Source organism: Cloeon dipterum, chromosome 2, assembly GCF_949628265.1.
Source record: "Cloeon dipterum chromosome 2, ieCloDipt1.1, whole genome shotgun sequence".
Lineage (NCBI taxonomy): Eukaryota > Metazoa > Arthropoda > Insecta > Ephemeroptera > Baetidae > Cloeon > Cloeon dipterum.
The window spans coordinates 2,606,784-2,626,487 of NC_088787.1; the positions used below are offsets into that span (position 1 = coordinate 2,606,784).

Consider the following 19,704-nt stretch of genomic DNA (forward strand, 5'->3'; position numbering starts at 1 on the left):
TATGCTCGGTTCGGAATTTTCAGGTGCGACGTCGTCGTACACTGGATCGTCCGGGATTTCCGCACGATTGTCCATCGGTATCTGTCTCGAAGAGGTTTGCATTCTTCTCATCCTCAGGGTTTGCCACACATGGACAATGCCGCTCAAGACCAAGAAAAACGCGAGCAAACAAATCACAATTGTGGTGAAAGAAAAGGCGGGAGCTTGAGGCGTAGTCCAGGCTGCAAATGGAATGGTTACAAGAAAGTGATTAGACTGTGTAGACACTGTTCCGGAATCTTTGATTCTTTGAGAAATTAAAATCCTTTGCAATTTTTAATATGTATGAATAAAATAATTAATTCAATTCCAAAAGCATAAATAGCAAATTTCATAAATTTTGGTTAAGTTTGTCAGTTTTTTATGAATTTTAAGAAGCAAGAATGAATATAAAAGCACGTGGTTATAATTTTTTGTGGTAAAATACACAAAATGCGTATTTATCTCGCAATCTTAAAGTGCACTTTGGTTGAATTTACCTGTGGATGGGCTGAATAGATACATTCTTGCGCCGACTGCAGCCTTGACAAGCTTATGCCTATTCCCACTTCCGGTTACATTTCTCTCCGTCAACCATAAAGTGCCGTTCGTGTCCAAGGTAAAAGTAAATGGTTTTCCTGCATGCAGTCCTTCAACCTAAAGAGTGCAGTGATTTGATATTGTCTGCCTGACATTCCTGACAAAGCATAAATTGTCGGGAATACGAGGGGAAGATTAAAAATTAAGATGGTGTATTATATTTTGCATCGAATTAAAGGCGATGTTAACTTTTTAATTGAGTTGCAACAAACAGGGTTTTCCAATTATTGCAAAGCAATGAAGCCAATACATTAGAAAACATAAAAAATTGTGTTGAACTTAACTTATTTCTTGTAAAATAGTTTTCTGGATTAGCAGAATTTTTCAATATTTTAATAACACTAAAATGGCAGAGATAATTTTTTACTTTTAAAGCGAGTTTTTATTACCTCATGAAACCGCTGCTCACGAAAGGGCTCCGAAATGTTCCATTTAGAGAGGAAAATCTGGTTAAAAAAGGCAGCATACATGACATTGGCACTGTCGATTAACAATCTGTACGGTCTTTCGGTCCATTTGCCTACGAATTTCACAGCAGCTATTGCGCCTTCGTTCTTCAGCTCAGAAACAGACACTGAGTACAGTTTTTTTGACCAATCCCTTTTCAGGTATAATTGTTCCTTGTTAGGAGAGAGGGCCAAGCATTCCCATCTTGTCCCAGTTACAACTGACCAGGATTTGTTCGTTTTACGACTATAAACAACAACGTGCCCTGAAAAATAGTCCACGATGTACGCAAGGTGATCGTTTGGCGTTTTTTCGATCACTATATCGAGGAGCAACCTATTATTATGTAAATGAGAGATGACTGCGTCCGGGAACTGGTGAACGCGCTCAATTTTGTCGTTGTTGAGCAGGTCGAATATCCAAATTTTACTCGAACAAATGCTGCTGCCGTTATCAAGAACCCACAATTGACCATCAGTGTCAGCTTCAATACCTTTCGCCGACTGAATAGTGTCGCAGTTATCCTTTTTCTGGGAAGAGAAATAAAGAAAATTTTGATATTTAAGCAGAACAATGCAATGAATCGAAATTTTGTGATGAATTATTAAATCAGCTAATTTATTATAAAAAAGTACAGGAAATTCTGAAGACGTGAATTCAAATCTATATATTGAACACATCATCTGACAGCATGAGTTGACACCCAGTATTTCCAGTGCATTTTACAGTTCAAAAAATTGATATGAAGGGAATTAATGATTTCATATGAAAAAGATTTCTTGTGTTGAACAATCTTTATGGCTTTTTCTTGCTCAGTATTTGACACCAAAAGAAAAGAAAAGCTCATTTTACTAAGCTTCCCTTTAACTGTAATTTTCTAAGGATAATCACTATAACAGCAAAGGAAATATATCGGGTGTCAATTTTGTGGTGTCAGATTAGTTTGACTAAAATTTAATTTTTTCCGCTCACTGAAAAATATGAAAACTGATTTTTGTTGGTTTCTATTATATAATAAGCTCTGCTTGTCTTAAAACTGATATAACGAGTTTTCCCACTTCATTCTAAAATAGCCCCAAATCAGTTTTCCTTTCAGAGACTTACGTGTAAATGCCAGGATGGAAAAGGAGCAAGTTTTGGAGATGCAGTCGACGTGTCGCTCGTCGGCAGCCACACCAGTGTGGCAGGAATTTCAGGATAGGGATCAAGGCTTAGAAACATCCTTTCTCCAAAAACAGCCATGAATAGAATATATATTTTTTCTGGTTTGTAATTATCTCTAATCTGTTCAATATCTGAACTATTTGCTCCTGATGGCCAGACGAAATCAAATTCATCCCACTCGTAGACGGTTGTGAAGTTAACGGCGTTTGCCACGCACAGGCCAAGCAAAAAGATGGCAGCTATGAACGCAGACATTATGTTCGAGCTGAAAGCAAAGGAAAATCAAATGTGAAAACCTTTTACTTATTTGTTTTATTACCGATTTTTATGAGTGACGGTCAACAGATAAATTTTTATCATTTCATATATTTGCTAAAAACGTTTACTCATTCTAGCAGAGTCTCAGTGCATGAAAAGTTATTAATTTAAAAGACTGGGAAATAAATATTTAAGAATTATCTACTGACCTTTTGAGGGACAGCTGGAGTGAACGAGAGCAGAGACACAAAGCAAAATGCTGAATGGCTTTTCCTGCTTTGACTCGAGCATTTTTAACCATCCAACGCGGAACTATTTCTCGCGCTTTTTATCACCTTCAAGATTGGACTAAAATAAATCCTGAAATAATAAAAAGAATTGTGAATAAAATGCGCAGCAACTTATATTTACTCTCAACCAGGAACCTTTCAACAGAATTGTTCTTCAGATATGTTGACTGCAAATATACGTTAGAGCAAAGTATTTTAAGTTTCAAGCAGGATAATGATTGTGGATTGACGTATACCGCAGTGACGCACATAGCCTGTTCGAAGTGAACACGTAAAAGGAAGTAACTCAACCGCAATCCAAGCTAAAACGGGAGCAGTGATTAAAACTGATATTGAAAACCAGCTGCAAATTAAAACTAAACGGCTAATAATAATTCTGCACATACATATGGATCGCTGATAACTGATAACCGCTGATTCCTGCATTGAATTCCATCTATTATATTTTTTTTTCATATATATTATATTTTTTTACAACCTTCTGCACAGCACTTTCCGTGGGCTATGAGCTCAATGGGTCCCAATGTGGCCATCTTTCTGCCTCCCCGCACCGAGGTCTTTGATTGAAACGCAAAAGCAGGTGGAAAGGTGCGAAAACCAGCTAGTAGCGAGTCCAAGCAGAGAAATTACTAAATGGGCGTCTTTTCATAAAATGAATATTAAATTTGCGCGTGTCTTACGAAGGATGCAAATTAATTGATGTTAATGGGGTCAATCGTTATCATTTGCTTCTCTCGGCAAGAAACGAAATTGAGATTAACTTCGGAGCAGCGATGTTTTTAGCGGTCGGAAACCAGTGAAATCATTTATTCTACTGTTAGGGCGCTACTGTAATTATTAAGTATGCGTCTACAACTCCACTTTTAAGTTCTTTCCAAGTTGGTTTCGCTTTAAGAATTAATTTTGCAGTAATTCGCTATTTTTCTTTATGTAATTAAACTTTAAAATATAATAAAATTAACCTTTATCATATCATTTTGTTTATTGGAGTGCCTAAAAAGCCACAAAAAATCTCCGCTGGGTTTTATTTAAGCTGTTTCAGCATCGTGCGTTGTCAACCGGGGCGGCCTTGAACAGTCGGAACCTCGGTGAAATTTTATTCGCGGTCAGAAGCCAGAGGTTATCGGCCTGGTCAAAGTTGAAGACTATCGGCCGGTAGTAATCCAACAGGCTGTCACCCTAATCACGGCACGAACAACAATATAATATTTTTAGAAATACATTTAAGTCATGTTTATATTAACTTAAAAAGATGTTGGACAAATAATTACCAGATAGAATGATTCCTCCTTGAAGGGCTGCTTTGTGTTCCAGGTGTTGAGGGATCGATTATTCATAAATTCCGAGTACAAAACTCCCTTCCGGTTCATGGCCATCTTCGAGGTACGAGATTCCCTGCGTCCGAGCAGCGAGACGCTCAGGTTCCTGTTTCCTGCCCTGAGTTCCGTCAGGGCGACGCCAAGCATCTGTTCATCGTCAGCCTCAGCGACGAAGAGGCGAGACCTGTCAGGACAAGGGGAAATCGCGAGGCCACTGGCGCGATTTTGACCAATGTCAACGCTCCAGGAGGCGTTCCTGGCCAGGCTGAAGACGATCAGGTGCAGCGAGCGAAGGTCAGACACGTAGGCGAACCAGTCGTCAGACGTCTGGTCCAGCGCCACGGCGTTCAGCTCCCTGGGCACGTCCACGACCTGAGAGGGGAACGAATGAACCAGGATGACAGTGTCGTTGTTTCTCAGGTCGAAAATCCACAGCTTCCCAGGGAACTCCTCGTAATTGCCGTTGTCCACTGCCCAGAGCCGGCCCGTGCTGTCCACCTCCACGCCTCGCACGTCCTGCATCGCTTTTTTGTTGCCAAATTCCTGATTTCAGATTCATTGAAAATATTTATTTTGACAGTCTGAAAACCCAAATGTCGAATCTGAATGAATCACCTGCAGTTCCAGGGAGGTAAAGGGGGTCAGTTTGGGGCTGGTGCTTTGTTGGGAGATTGGCAGCCAGACCAGGATCGCAGGAACCTCGGAATTGAATCGAGAGAGGCTCAGGAACATCCTATCTTCATAGACTGCGAGGTACCAGGGCTCGATTTGCCGAAGGTCAAACCTGCTTCCATTCAGGGTCTTGTTTTTGATCTCTTCAGAGGGCCAATTGTAATCGAACGGCTCCCAATCGTAGACCGGTTCGAACTTGAAGGCCGAGGACACGCCCAGCAAAGAAACCAGGAGAAGAAAGCGAGCCATCTCGGCAGACGTTGTGCGACTAAATTGATTATTAAATGTGCGATCGCGTTTTATATACCCACATTTGACTACGTGACTTTAGCTCTCTAGGCGGATAAGCAAAAAAAACGCGTCGTCTGGCATCTGATGATAACATTTGACCCTTTGGCTCTGGAGATATCAAATGTGGGACCTTATTTTTATAACGAGATATTAAAATCTAATCTGTAGCTCAAAAATATTCATGATTGATATAGTTTTTTAAACTAGAGGCGATTCCCGGTGTGGTGTTGTGTATTTTATGTAATGACTAATATCACACTTCCGCATCTCGGGAGATGTGGTCTCGTCTCTCACTCAGTGAGCAAAAAGTAAAAAACATCCGCCCGAACACTTGATGTGTCATTCCATAAAGGGACGCGTTTTGCGGCTTGGCTTTCTTATCAAGTGCGACCACGCCACTTTCCTCTACTTTCGGCTCACAGTCTGCTTCTACCACCGTGAATTTTAGGAGCATATATTAAATATGGCTCCGTTGTATTTCCTAATAGTATTTCTGCTTTGTGCGTCTGCCACAACTCTCGACTTCAAGTCCGTCTTCGAGTGGAATAGTTTCGAATTCAACTGGACCTCGGAGGAAAGCGAAAAGAAGGCCGTGAACGACGGGAGCTACAATCGCGAGAAAATTGAGCCTCGATTCCTAGCGTTGCACGAAAGGAAGATCTTCCTCAGCCTTTCAAAACAAAATGGCGTTCCCGCTACCCTAGTCTGGCTGTCAACTGACGCGTCATCTACATCTCCTAAATTGAACCCTTACCCTTCATGGCCAAACCAGCAGGTTAGAATTAAACTTTGTCTTTGATTTTTTATTCATTATCCGGGTGGTTAAGGGACTTCTAATTTATAGGTTATGGTTTTTTATAGGAAAAAACCAATTGTGACAAGATAGTGAGTTCCAGGGGGATTGAGGTGGACACCATTGGCCGTTTATGGGCACTAGACGACGGCAGTGAAGAAAATTGTCCACCAAAGCTAATGATATTCAATTTGACAAGCAATTCCGTCGAGCTGTCCCATATATTCCCTGATTCTACAGTGTCTCAGTCTTTTTCTTGGCTTCTTGGTGACCTTGTGCTGGACGAGACGAAGGACGATTGGTTTGCATACACCACGGAGTTTAATTACAGACACCTGGTGGTGTTCAGCCTTCGGGAAAAAAAGTCTTGGCGTGTGGAAGCCCAGAAAATACGCTCCAATGCGATTGCCCTTTCGCCAATGAGTAGAAGACAACACCTTTTTCTCAGTGGAAATGAAAGAAACGACCTTTCAACCATATCTATCCCTGAACTCAGGGCTGGAGAGAAGAATTTGAGATTAACTTCAGCAGGGAACGAGACTGGATTGACCCACAGGATGATTATGGACGAATGGGGAGGCCTTTATTTTGATCTCAGTCTCAAATCTGTGGTACGGTGGGACACGAGTGGACCTTTTAATAAGGTGCACATTTATAAGGTAAAAATCTCGTGACATTGGAGCTGATACAATTTTAAACCTGTAGGAACAAAGTCACGTTTATTTTTGTGGAATTGAAAAAAAATATTTCTTAACGATGTAGGAAGAACGCTACTCCAATCGGCTATTTTTGTTTGCCTTTGACACAAATGGAAACCTCTGGCTCATGGCGCAATTCAAAGATCAGAAGCCAAAGTTCAGGCTATCCAGGGCTGCAATGGGCGTCAGGAACTACCTTTACAACGCCTCGATAGGTAATTAAAAAACAAAAATCTCGAAAGTAAAGCAGGAAAAAAGCATTTCTCCTGATTTCAGACCCAAATGGACCATCTAAGTACGGAAATGGAATTTGCAACGGCAAAAAACACCAGGATTTGCTCGTTCTGAACATAATTTTGTCCTGCTGGAACGTGTTCAACCTTATCTCGATCGCATTCCAAATCTCTTGGTTCCACAGAATGAAAAAATGGCAAGACCGTATCGCGGCCGAAACTAAGAAAGAGGGCAATCAAATATTCAGACCACCTGCAATCCACCCAAATAAACCGCCAGAGCCAATCTACGAGGAAATCGATGCAGTTCCTTCCACTTCCACGCAAAACACAGTCGCAAAAACCAAAATGTGAATTTCTGTTCAAGCAAAAAATAATCTCTCTGCTGATTATTAAAAAAATTTATGTTAAAAACAAAACCTTTTATTCTGAAAGAACTATTATAGACCCACTATGAAAGATTGACGAACCATCAAATATAGTTAATTTTTTTCAATATAAATAAGCTTAAAAAGGAGTCTTAGAAGTATGCAGCGTGCGTGACACAAGAGTAGAGCACGTTGACTACCATTCCCCTTCAAAAAGCTAATTTTTTGTCGGAAGCGTTTTATATGGCCACGATTGAGCTCCTCTGCGCGGCCTCTCGGGCCCCATGTAATCCACTCGGCGGTGTTATTGGTTATTGCGGTGCCCGGTGAGCTAACAAAGCTCTGTCTTTTAATTCACGTTTCCTGTAAACAGTCTGACGTTTCTCTCGCGCACTCAGCGTTGGCCTCCGATATTGACGTCTTGATAGGTAGTATAAATATTCAAATTTAATTATTACTTGGATTATTTGATAACTGCGTCACTAAACAATTTCCTTTTTTATGTTCTATCAGTAGCCCGATCATGATTTGACTGTTCCTTATTTCTACCATCATCCTTGGTGTGTCATCAGTTTTACAATTTTAATGGATTTGATGAGAAAAAGCAATATATTTTTTACTGATTTTTATTTTGAAATAATTGTTAAAAACAAAAGAACGTTTTGTTAACAAGGACGTAAAACCAAGCGTTACATGTTCAGCACTATTGTAATTTTTTAATCAAATATATTAAAATGTTCTACCTAATATTTTAATTATTAGTCTCAGTAAACAACTGTTTGCTGATGCTGAGGGATTTTTAACCTCACTAAGTAAACACAATAAATTAAGTTGACCACTATAAAGCCGAGTTCCGGCGCCACTGTCAGGGCAACACCTCAAGATACTGCACCAAATCTGTTGGATTACGTCCCGAGTTTCCGTTCCCTGAGGGTGCAGAAGAAGGTCCTGGTCCAACGTCATCGTAAATATTTGAACCAACTTCGTCATACTCCCGTTCTGACGGAATTCCCGCGTCGTTGTTTCCCAGATGTAAAGGTACCTCGTAGGGCTCAGGAGAAGGGGTCCTGGCAATGACGTAATCGTAGTGAAGATCAGGGCCAACTTCAGCGTACAGCGATTCGTCAGGATTCTCAGGTCTGGCCACTTCGGTGTTTGAATTTTCGGGCCCGACGTCGTCGTATGCTGGGTCTTCCGGGAAAACGGAAATAATTGCATGATTGTCCATCGAAACCTGCCTGAAGGAGGTTTGCATTCTTCTTATCCTCAGGGTCAGCCACGAAATGACAGTGCCGCTCAAGACCAAGCAACTGACGAAGAAACACACGAGCAACCAAATCAAAATTGTGTTCAAAGACTGACTCTCTCCAAGATCAGTAAAACCTCCGCTTGTTTCGTTTGATTCCAGATCCGGTCGTGGAGTTCCAGTCTTGCGTATCGGCGTTTGCGTGCTTTTTACGACTTGAATCGTAGTCAAGACTGTGAAAGGAAAAGAAACGAAAGGGTGATTAGAACCTTTTGGGTGATGTTTGGAAATTAAATTCCAATGCGATTAATAAGTGTGTCTCAAATTGAAGAAGAGCATAAAAAATTCATACACTTTTTTAGTTATTTAATTACGTTCAGAAGCTCGAATGTAAAAGACGCGAATATGATTATTTTATAGCAAAGAACAATTTTATTTTTAAATATCTCTCGCATTGGAAAGTGCACTTGGTTTTGTGTGTTACCTGTCATGGACCGGCTGATTCTTGCGCCGACTGAGGCCTTGAGTAGTTTAAACCTAGACTTTCCCCCAGTTACATTTCGCTCCGTCAACCATAAACTGCCACTCGTGTCCAAGGCAAAAGTAAATGGCCATCCGAAATCCAGTCTACCAACCTAAAATATTGCAGTGCTTTGATATTGTTAGCCTGACAAAGCATAAATTGACGGAAATATAAGGGGAGGATAATTAATTAATTGGTTCTAATATTTTCTAGAAAATTAAAAACAATTATTACTTCAATTTCAATTTTCCACGAAATTTTGACCGAGTGAAAGTATATAATTTCGTCTTGGCTTTCAACAAACAGGGTTCGTCAATCGTTTTAATGAGCGGATATGGAAACCATGTTAAAAATACTGATAAAAAAATGGGAAAGGTTTAAAGCAGAACAAATTTCATCGAAAAACATTTTTCTTTACTTTTCAGACTTTAGAAATTTTTAATGTTAACTAGGCAGCATGAAAATGTTCTACTCTTTCAGGGAAATATTACCTCACGAAACCGCTTCTCATGAAAGGGCTCCGATATATTCCATTTAGAGAGGTAATTCTGGTTGTAAAATGCGGCGTACAAGACATTGGCACTGTTGATTAACATTCTGTAAGGTTGTCCATTCCATTTGCCGATTAATTGGACAGCAGCGCTTCCATCTTCATTCTTCAGCTCAGACACAGCCACTGAATACAGTTCATCGGAACGATATTTTTCAAGGTACAACTGTCTCGCTTCCCTGTTGGGAGAAAGGGCCAAGGACACCCATTTTCTCCCTGGTGTTCTAACTGACCAGGATTTGTCCATTTTTCGGCTATAAACGACAATGTGCTCAGAAGAAGGGTCCGTAATGTACGCAAGGTAATCGTCTGGCGTTTTGTCCAGCACAATATCACGCAGGTGCCTATTATCAAATGGATGAGAGACGACTGTGTCCGGGAATTGGTGAACGCGCTCGGTTGTGTCGTTTTTGAGCAGGTTGAATATCCAAATTTTGCCCGAACAATTCTTGCTACCTTGATCAAGCACCCACAATCGGCCATCAGTGTCTGGCTCCGTTCCTCTAGCCATCTGAATGGAATTACAGTTTTCTTTTGTCTAGGAAGTGAAGCAGATTAAATCAGTTTATTAAATAAATGGTGAATATGATTGAGTTTTACTTCTAATAATTAATATAATTTCAAATGTACCACCAAATTTCCATTGGCTTTTGGCTCGTCCAGTACGTGACACCATAAGTGTGAAGGAAAGCTCATTTTTAAGCTTCTCAACTGTACCGAAGAAAAAAATGAAAACAAAAAAATGAATGATTTTTTAATTGATTAATTTGCTCTGCTCAACTGAACTGAAATTATACATATGTGTTACTAGTAGTTTATAGTGTTGTAGGGACACCCCCATTCCGTCAAACAATGACCACTCTGCAACACACAATTCACACAACAGACAAATCACATTGGTTGACGAGCATATATAAACCGACGCGACGCAATTCAAAAGAGAGAGAATTCTTGCAACAGCCTAGACGACCGGACCAACCCTGAGGACAATCTGGACAACGATCCTGTAAGACGTAAAGATCGCCAGAGACGATGTTGCTTCCGTCCACGATGTTGTCGATCGCACGCCTGGACTTGAGCGGTACCACACTTCGGATGCTGCGCCACGATTCACCGAAGTCTCTGACAAACCCACTCGGACACGTCCCGAGTCTTTTTATTCCGTCCCATTCTCCGAGCCTCACAACTACACATATCCAGCCACGCAGCCAAGTCTACTTATTGCCGATGTCGTCCCATCTACCACAAGTCGCAGTCCACACACGCAGCTAACAACTTAAACTTTAATCAAATTCATAATATAGGAAACCACTGCGCATCATAATTCTTTCCTATAGTGTCAAAAAGATAAAGAAATTAAAAAACGGGAAAATATATTTTTAGAGTAAAATAATGGACACCTTGAGAGAAAGACATGATTTCAATGAATTTCAAAGATTCTCATTTAATAATGAATGAGTTGATTTCACGTCAAATTGTCCTGAATATAGTTCTAAGAGAATCATAAAGCAGCCTTTTTCTTTCAAAAACTTACATGTAATTGCCAGGATGGGAAAGGAGCGAGTTTTGGAGGCGCAGTCGACGTGCCGCTCGTTGGCAGCCACACCAGTGAGGCGGGAATTCCAGAATACGTATTTTCAAGGCTTAGAAACAGCCTTTTTCGAAAAACAGCCATGTATCGAAAATCGACATCGTTTGGTTTAATTATTTGTCTAATCCCTCCATATTGCCAGACGCTATCAAATGTATTCAACTCGTAGACGGGTGTGAAGTTGATGGCGTTTGCCAGGCACAGGCCGTGCAAAAAGATGGTAGCAATCAACGGAGACATTTTGCGTTTGAGCTGAAAGCAAAACAAATTCCATTGAGAAACATTTATTTATACGTGATGGTCAAGAATGCATTAAAAATATTTATCAAAATCCTTTTTTCGATAGTCCTAGCTGGTATCAATATTGGCTAATGCAGATGACACCACTTCATTGATTTGGGCACCAGACTGAATGGTTATAAATATCAAGAAGGATATTTATTTTCAATCGGATGAGCTTGACGTAAGGAAAACCGCAGTGACACATGCACGCAGCCTGTTCAAAGTGAGCACGTACAACGAAAGAAATTCGACCACAAGCCAAGCCCAAGCTGGACTGACATTGAATAACAAAAGCTGCAAATTTTCTATAGTGTTCAACAAAATTTAATTCATTACGGATCAGTGATAATCATCAACAAGATTTCATTTTCAAATCCAAATAAACGTCTTAAAACAACGACAAAACAATGAAGAATAGTTTTAAATTTTAATATTTTCATGAAAACCGTAAAAACATGATTTTGCCCCATTTGATATTTATTTATTAACTTGTCGCGTCCAGTCTTGCCCTGCTCGGTTGCATATTTTCCGGGCGTGCTCAGCCGCTGCATTCAGCTACCAGCACGGCCCTACTACTCGTTATTTGACTTAGTACACTTCTTTGTACTAGTGAAGGTTTTTTAATTAGGCCCTTGGTCCCGGAGCCAAAACAGAAGATCTCTCCCTGCGGGTCTCTACATGTTTTGAAAGAGAGTCAGGGTTTTAGTCTACGCCAAATGTTTTTGAGCATCGATACATATCGTCTAAAAACATCGATGGTAAAATATCGTCCTATATAACAATTGGGGGGTGGGGGTTACGGCAACGCAACCTTGAAAGAAAATGGCAACGTTGGGCATAAGGCTTGCATTGTACAGTGTTTCAAGGTCGAGCTAAAAACGGTACTGTAATCCGCCACAATGTTAAGCTACAAAAAATCGATAAAAATCGATTTTTATTTCACCATGACTAGAAGGTTAATCACAATTTTAAACAATTACGTTTTGCCAACTCTCCAATAATTCAAATACACAATTCCTTGTCACAAACTCTAATTATTAATTATTATTTAACTAAAATAAGATAAATGCTTCCTTACCTCTATGGTTCAGTGTGTTTTGAAGGGGCACTCTTTACAACGATGTACCGGAGGCAAATGGCGTAATGAAAGCCAAGTGCGATGGGGAGCCTTTTTATAACAACTCGCTAATTACTCATCTTTGCGGGTCTTTGTGGTGATAGCCGCTGGTGTAAGAAGTATGCACGCTCCTGGATGTAAAACGCACATGAAAACCAAATTATTTTGAGTCATTCTATAAAAAAAGAACAATTTAAAATGAATCATTTTTAATTTTCCCAGAACGTGAGCAAAAGGATGAACTAAAAGACGTGCGTACGTGCGGCCAGCACCACAGATTCATAACGTCGTGGCTCATAAAAATAAAAAGTGTCGTTTCGCTAGTGCGTTAAGTCTGTGAGTGAAGTGCCTGTGCGGATATGACTGCGGTACACTGCTCATTCTAATTTCAGGTTTTTTTGTCTCTGCTTTGGCCAGACCTTATCTCTGGTCGACGTCTTGAGGTATATTGAATATTAATAATACAAATTTTTTGTAGTATTGAAAATTAGTTAAACGGATAATCCAATAACAGATGGCTGGCAACTGTCAACAAGATTTTCTTTTCCGCGCTCAAAGCCAAAGTAAATGGGTGTGTTGTAGTGTGGTATGATTAATTTAATTACGTCCTATATATAGTGACAAAACAATTGAGAAATTTTTAAATAAAAACATGAATTTACCTCCATTTGAGATAATTAATGTCAATTTTATATTATAATTTCAACAAAATAAGATAAATGCTTCCTTACCTCTATGGTGCAGTGTGTTTTGAAGGTGCAATCTTTAACAATGAACTGGGGGCATGGCGTTGTGAAAGCCGAGTGCGATAGAGAGCATTTGATAACAACCCATCGCGTTTTTCCTCCTTTGTGGTGACAGTCGCGAGAGCAGTGCTAAAACGGATACGAAAAAAAATTAATTCTTTCTTTTCTAGATATTATCTTTATTTCTAATTTGGCTAGCAAATATGGTCCATGGTTGAGTCATGAACATGAATATTTGTTTCTATTTAATTAACTAATATTAACCAAAAGCAGAGCTTCTCCCTGTCTACTTTTGTGATCAAGAGCATTCCCTTGCCTACCGTTCCCCTTCAAAAAGCTATATGTTGTTGAAGTATACACACGGAAGCGCTTTTTTGCATAAAATAAATTAAATTTTTTAAGTGTGACGCGGTCTCAAAGAAAAGATGTGTTGTCAGTTTCTGAAATATGAGCACAAATAAAAGCAACGTTTTTTTTAAATAAGCTGCATCACGACTAAATATTCGCTGAAGATTTATTTTAAATTAAGGAAATGTGAATCACACTCCTGGATGTGAGACGTTCAAGGAAAACCGAATAATTTTTTGCGTCACTCCAGAAAAAGAGCATAATATTAAAACAATTTAATTTTCCCTGAATTTGAGGAAAAGGATGAACTGAAGGATGTGCGTACGTGCGGTTAGCAAAACAGATTCGTAGCGTGATTCATAAATAAAGTGTACTTTCGCAAGTGCATTAAGTCTGAGAGTGAAGTGTCTATTACTACTCACATCTTGCGGTTCTGACTGCGGTACTGCCTGTTCTAATTTCAGGTTTTATTGTCGCTGCGCTGTCATTTAATTTCCAGTAAAGAGTGTGACGCTTCGATCTCTCGCTCACTCGGCTTTCGCCAGGCCTTGCCTCCGGTCACGATCGACGTCTTGAGGTAGTGAATATTTGTTTTTAATTATTAATACCAACGCATTTTATCTTTTTATATATTTTACATAGCTCGATCATGATTATTTGGACCTACCTAATTCTGGCCACCTTGCTCGGTGTGTCCGAGGCCGCCCCTGCAGACTTCGGCAGAAACATGACTGACACTATAGACAATGCAAAAGAAGAGGATTATAGGCTAAGATGTCGTCTTTCAACCATCATTCCATTCTGCATCTTTGGCGTCGCATTCATTTCATTGATCCTCCTGAGGAAGGAAACAGACCAAGTCTCGATCCAAGAGCCAATGAACGAGAACAGCGCGGAGCTCGGGTTGCCTGCTGAGCAGCACGTGTACCACGAAATCCAGGAAAGCCCGGAATACGAATTCGTCCCTGCCACACCCCTTTTATCAGTAACGGACATTTCGACAGAGTATGACGACGTTGGTCCTGCTGACAATGAGTCGGAAGAGGTGCTCTACGATGACGTTGGACCGGAGTCTGCTGCTTCAGTGCAGTATGAAGAAATGAACTGTGAGCTACCTGACCTCTACCTTCGAATCTTGCCTGATGACGTCAACGAGATCTATCAAAATTAATCTTTTCTTAGGCCAAGGCCTGGTTTGTGGTTGATGATGCATGAGGAAACACTGAAAAGATTCACTTACATGTTATTTTGCATTACAATAAAAAAGCATTCAGCTTGCTGGACACAAGAGTGGTGCCGTTTGCTTTCCTTCCGCCGATAAAATTAAAAATTTATCACAGCACGCGTTCATTTATGCTGGTGCGTGCAGTGTGTGATTCAAATGAAATGTTAATCTAAATAATTGCAGATTTCTATTCCTGAAACCAGGCTAAAATCGGCTGGTTTCCATTATTATATATTTTCTGCATACAAATTAAATATATCCCATTTGTTTCCATATTTATATTACTGCTGAACAGGTTTAAATCATCTAAGTGCATGCGTGACTTGAACTGCGACCTGCGACACCTTCTGCGAAGCCTCAATCTGGTTTTAACGGTGTAAAAATTAACATTTTAATAGTGTTGTTTGAATATTCGCCTATTTAGACACTGCGCAGTAAACTTGTGCGCATCTTAAGCATGCGCAGTATGTTCAGATCGCTCTTTAAACTCACAGGAAGGCTAAAACTCATCACTGCGCATGCGTGACCCAAATTAAAACCTTCTGCGCAGTCGTAGTTCCCACCGGGGACCAAGTTGCAATCTGCTTTTGGGGCGGAGGAGGCCACATCCGGGTCCATTCGAGGCAAAATTTCAGCATGAGTCCAACCAACATTGATTGTACCCTCTGCGACCCAAATAGGAGCTGATTATTAATTTTTTCATGCGAAAAACCTGTGTGTGGCATTATATTATTGCGGTTTTTGGGGCGTTTAATTTAAGTTTCCTGTAAATAAAGTCTGACGCTTCTCTCGCGCACTCTGCATTGGCCAGGCCTTGCCTCCCATCAACGTCTTGAGGTAGTGATTATCTGTCCTTTTGTTAAATAATTTTTTAGTAGTTTTTCTTTTTAATTTTCTGTATAGCTCGATCATGATTTGCCTGTTTCTTAATGTTACCACTTTACTCGGTGTATCATTACTTCTACAATTTTATTGGATTAGATGAAAAAACACAACAGTTTGATTCGGGAATTCAGAATTCATTTTCTTTTTTAGTATTCTTACAAACGAAAGATTATTTTGTTAAAAAAGATGAAAACCAAGCGTTAAAATATGTTCAGTGCTCTGTTGTAATTTTTATTATTTAATTAAAAACAACATATATTTTTTATTATATTAATCTCAGTAGACAACTGTTTGCTGTTTAAGCTCAATGAGTAAACAAAATAAATTACAAGTTGACCACTAAATCCGAGTTTCACCACTGATAGGAAACATTTGCAGATATTGCACTGATTCTGTTGACGGTATAAAAGAAGGTTCTGGTCCGACGTCATCGTATATATTTTCCGGCTCCGTTGGACCAACTTCATCATACACCGGATCAAATGGAATCCTCGCGTCGGTGTTTCCCAGACGTAAAGTTTCCTCGTGGGGCTCAGTAGAAGGGGCCCTGACACTGACGTAATCGTAGTCAGCCGAGGTCAAAGGCTCAGGGTCAGCTTCAGCGTACAGTGGTTCGTCAAGGTTCTCAGGTCTGGCCTCTTCGTTTGAATTTTCCGGCCCGACGTCGTCATACACTTGGTCGTTCGGGAAAAAAGACATTATTCCACGATTTTCCATCGAAATCTGTTTCAAATAGTTTTGCATTCTTCTCATCCTCAGGGTCAGCCACACAATGACAGTGCCGCTTAAGGCTAAGCAACACACGAGCAACCAAATCAGAATTTCTTCTGACGTCTCTCCATTCATGTAAACTTGAGGCGTAGTCAAGACTGCGAAAAGAAATGTGATTAGAACTTTATGAGCGTTGTAATATGTTCAAAACCTTTATTGCTTTGAGAAATTAAATTCCAATAGGGAGATGAATGAAAAGTCTGAATTGAAGAATTGGTTTTGCATTACCTGTGCATGGGCTGAATAAATACGATCTTGCGCCGACCGCAGTCTTTAGCAGTTTATGCCAATTCCCATTCGAATATTGACTTCTCTCCGTCATCCATAAAGTGCTGTTCGTGTCCAAGGCAAAATTAAACGGCCAAAAAGCACGCAGTTGACCAACCTAAAAGAGTGCAGTGATTTGATATTATTAACCTGGAAAAGCATAAATTGCCGGGAATATAAGGGAGAAATTTTATAAAATTTCGAATTTTCTGTTTTCCACATAATCGATATTTATTACCTCATGAAATCGCTGCTCATGAAAGGGCTCCAAAATATTCCATTTAGAGAGGTAAGTCTGGTTGAAAAAGGCGGCATACAAGACATTGGCACTGTCGATTAACATTCTGTATGGGTTTCCAGTCCATGTGCCGATTAATTTCACAGCAGCGCTTCCGCCTTCTGTCCTCAGCTCAGAAGCAGACACTGAATAGAGTTCATTGAAATCATATCTTCCAAGGTACAACTGTCCCTTGTTAGGAGAGAGGGCCAAGGAAACCCATTTTCTCCCTGGTGTTTTAACTGACCAAGATTTGTCTTTTTTCCGACTATAAACTATGATATGTTCAGATTTAGCATCCGTGATGTACGCAAGGTAATCGTCATGCGTTTTGTCCAGCACGATATCACGCAGCTCCCTTCCATAATACGAATGAGAGACAACTGTGTCTGGGAAGTGGTGAACGTGCTCGGTTGTGTCGTTGTTGAGCAGGTCAAATATCCAAATTTTGCTCGGACATTTGCTGCTACCTTGATCAACCACCCACAACCGACCATCAGTGTCAGTTTCCATTCCTCTGGCCTTCTGAATAGAATTGCAGTTGTCCTTTTTCTGGAACGGAGAAAAAGAAACTGCTATTAACTTACTTAAACACATTATCCAAATCATCTTTTAATAAGCGAAAAAAAGCCAATTTTCTTCAGTAATTTCCCAACAGTTATTTTTCATAGAACATCACTGTAATGAAGCAGAAGCAGAGGAACATTTGTGTGTCAGTTATATGGTGATAGATGTGTTGACTAAAATTCAAATTTTTATTACTTTGTGTACCAAAGCAAAAATATAAAAACAGCATCATTGTCATTGGTTTCTAATATTTAATTTGCTCCTGCTTGACCTAACTGATATTTATATGAGTTTCTATGTTAGTTTTCTCGTGGCAAAGAAAATAAAATTTAAAAATGGTATAGAAGATTTTTTAGAACATAATATAATGGACATCATAAGAGGAAGACAGGATTTCAAGGAATATTAAAGTTGTATTTATCATTTCATTGTTATGAATAATAAATTAGTGGATTTTCCCGTCAATTTGTCCCAGACTATTCTGATAGATGCTTATTAAATCATTTTTCATTTCAGATACTTACGTGTAAATGCCAGGATGGAAAAGGAGCAAGCTTCGGATGTGCAGTCGACGTGTCGCTCGTTGGCAGCCACGCCAAAGTGGCGGGAATTCCGTCTTCCAAATCAAGGCTTAGAAACAGCCTTTCTCCAAAAACAGCCATGTATCGAAGATAAACATGATGCGGATTAAAATTTCGTTTCATCTGTCCGATCGAACTTTCCGGTCCTGACGGCCAGATGAAATCGAATCTGTCCCACTCGTAGACGCTTGTGAAGTTGATGGCGTTGGCCAGGCACAGGATAAGCAAAAAGATGGCAGCAAAGAACGGAGACATTTTGGGCTCGAGCTGAAAGCATGAAATACTCAAATTGAAAACCGTGTATTTTATTACCAATATTTATGCGTGATGATCAAGAGTACAATGTTTTCCGTCAAAAATATTTGACTCTAGCAGAGTCTTAGCGAATGAAATATCAAATAATTAAAATACTGAGCGGGAGTAAAAATAGCAAATTATATTATTTACTCTAAATTAATTTTTGTAATGAGGAAGGCGCTTTTTATCAATACATTGACGTCACCGACCGTAGAAACTTAAACCGCAGTGTGACACACACAGCCTCTGTTCAAAATGAGCACGTAAAAGGAAAACTAACTCGACCACAATCGAAGCTCAAGCGAGCTGACATTGAAAACCATCAGCTGCAAAATTTCGATAGTATTGAAAAAATTGTAGTGGCTAATTTAATACGGATCGGTGATAACTGTCAACCAGATTGCATTTTCGCGTTCAAGGCCAAAGTAAATGAGTACATGTCGCATGAATAATTACGTCCTAGAAATAGGGACAGAACAATTGGGAATAGTTAAATTTTTTTAAATAAAATCATGAATTTACCTCCATTTGATATAATTAAAGTTATTTAATTATTAATTATAATTTAATTAAAATCAGATGAATGATTTTTCTTACCTCTTTGGTGCAGTGTGTTTTGAAGGGGCAACCTTTAACGACGAACTGGAGGCATGGCGATGTGAAAGCCGAGTGCGATAGAGAGCATTTGATAACAAGTCATCGCGTTTTTTCCTCCTTTGTGGCAGTGTTGGTTGAATCATGAATATTTGTTACCATTTCATTACTAATAATAGCCAAGCACATGAGGGCTTCCTCTGCATGACTCCTTTTGTGATGAAGAGCATTCTCTGGAGTCGAAAAATAAATTTTCAAATACATATTATATATATACGCTGATAACTGCTCAACTGTATATTATAGATTTCACTGTCCACGTTCAAGGTCAAAGTAAATTGGGCTGTGGTTAAATTATGTCTAGAAGCCCTGCCAAAATAGTGGAGAGTGTGTTAAATTTTAATTAATCTTATATGATGCAAGAAGAACGCTTTTCATTTTCGCTGGGGATATATTTTAAATTACAAACAGTGAATCACACACTCCAGGATGTTTCACGCAGAAGAAAAACCAAATAATTTTGCGTCATTCTAGATAAAAATTTCTCCAATCATAATTTTTCATGATTTGAGGAAAAAGGATGGGCAATAAAAAACGTGCGTACGTGCAGTAAGAAAAACCGATTCATTAACGTGATTCATAATTAAATTGTCGTTTCGCGAGTGCCTATCCTTCTCGCGGATGTG

General features: G+C 39.6%; 1 protein-coding gene across 1 annotated transcript; it reads right to left on the reverse strand.

Moving 5' to 3' along the window:
* Positions 1-3,740: 3,740 nt before the first annotated feature.
* LOC135937231 (major royal jelly protein 1-like) lies at positions 3,741-5,035 on the reverse strand. Its single transcript, XM_065480340.1, has 3 exons — positions 4,712-5,035; positions 4,049-4,639; positions 3,741-3,956 (listed from the first exon to the last, which is right to left on the reverse strand). The coding sequence occupies exons 1-3, from the start codon at positions 5,015-5,017 to the stop codon at positions 3,816-3,818; spliced, it is 1,038 nt and encodes a 345-aa protein (XP_065336412.1). The 5' UTR covers positions 5,018-5,035; the 3' UTR covers positions 3,741-3,815.
* Between the last annotated feature and the right edge of the window lie 14,669 nt (positions 5,036-19,704).

Bases quoted from the DNA above. Each gene is read 5' to 3' on its own strand.
- LOC135937231 (XM_065480340.1), bottom strand. From the start codon at position 5,017: ATGGCTCGCTTTCTTCTCCTGGTTTCTTTGCTGGGCGTGTCCTCGGCC. The intron at 4,640-4,711 runs GTGATTCATTCA...ATCTGAAATCAG, and splicing joins TTACCTCCCTGGAACTGCAG to GAATTTGGCAACAAAAAAGC. The intron at 3,957-4,048 runs GTAATTATTTGT...TGCCGTGATTAG, and splicing joins AGGAGGAATCATTCTATCTG to GGTGACAGCCTGTTGGATTA.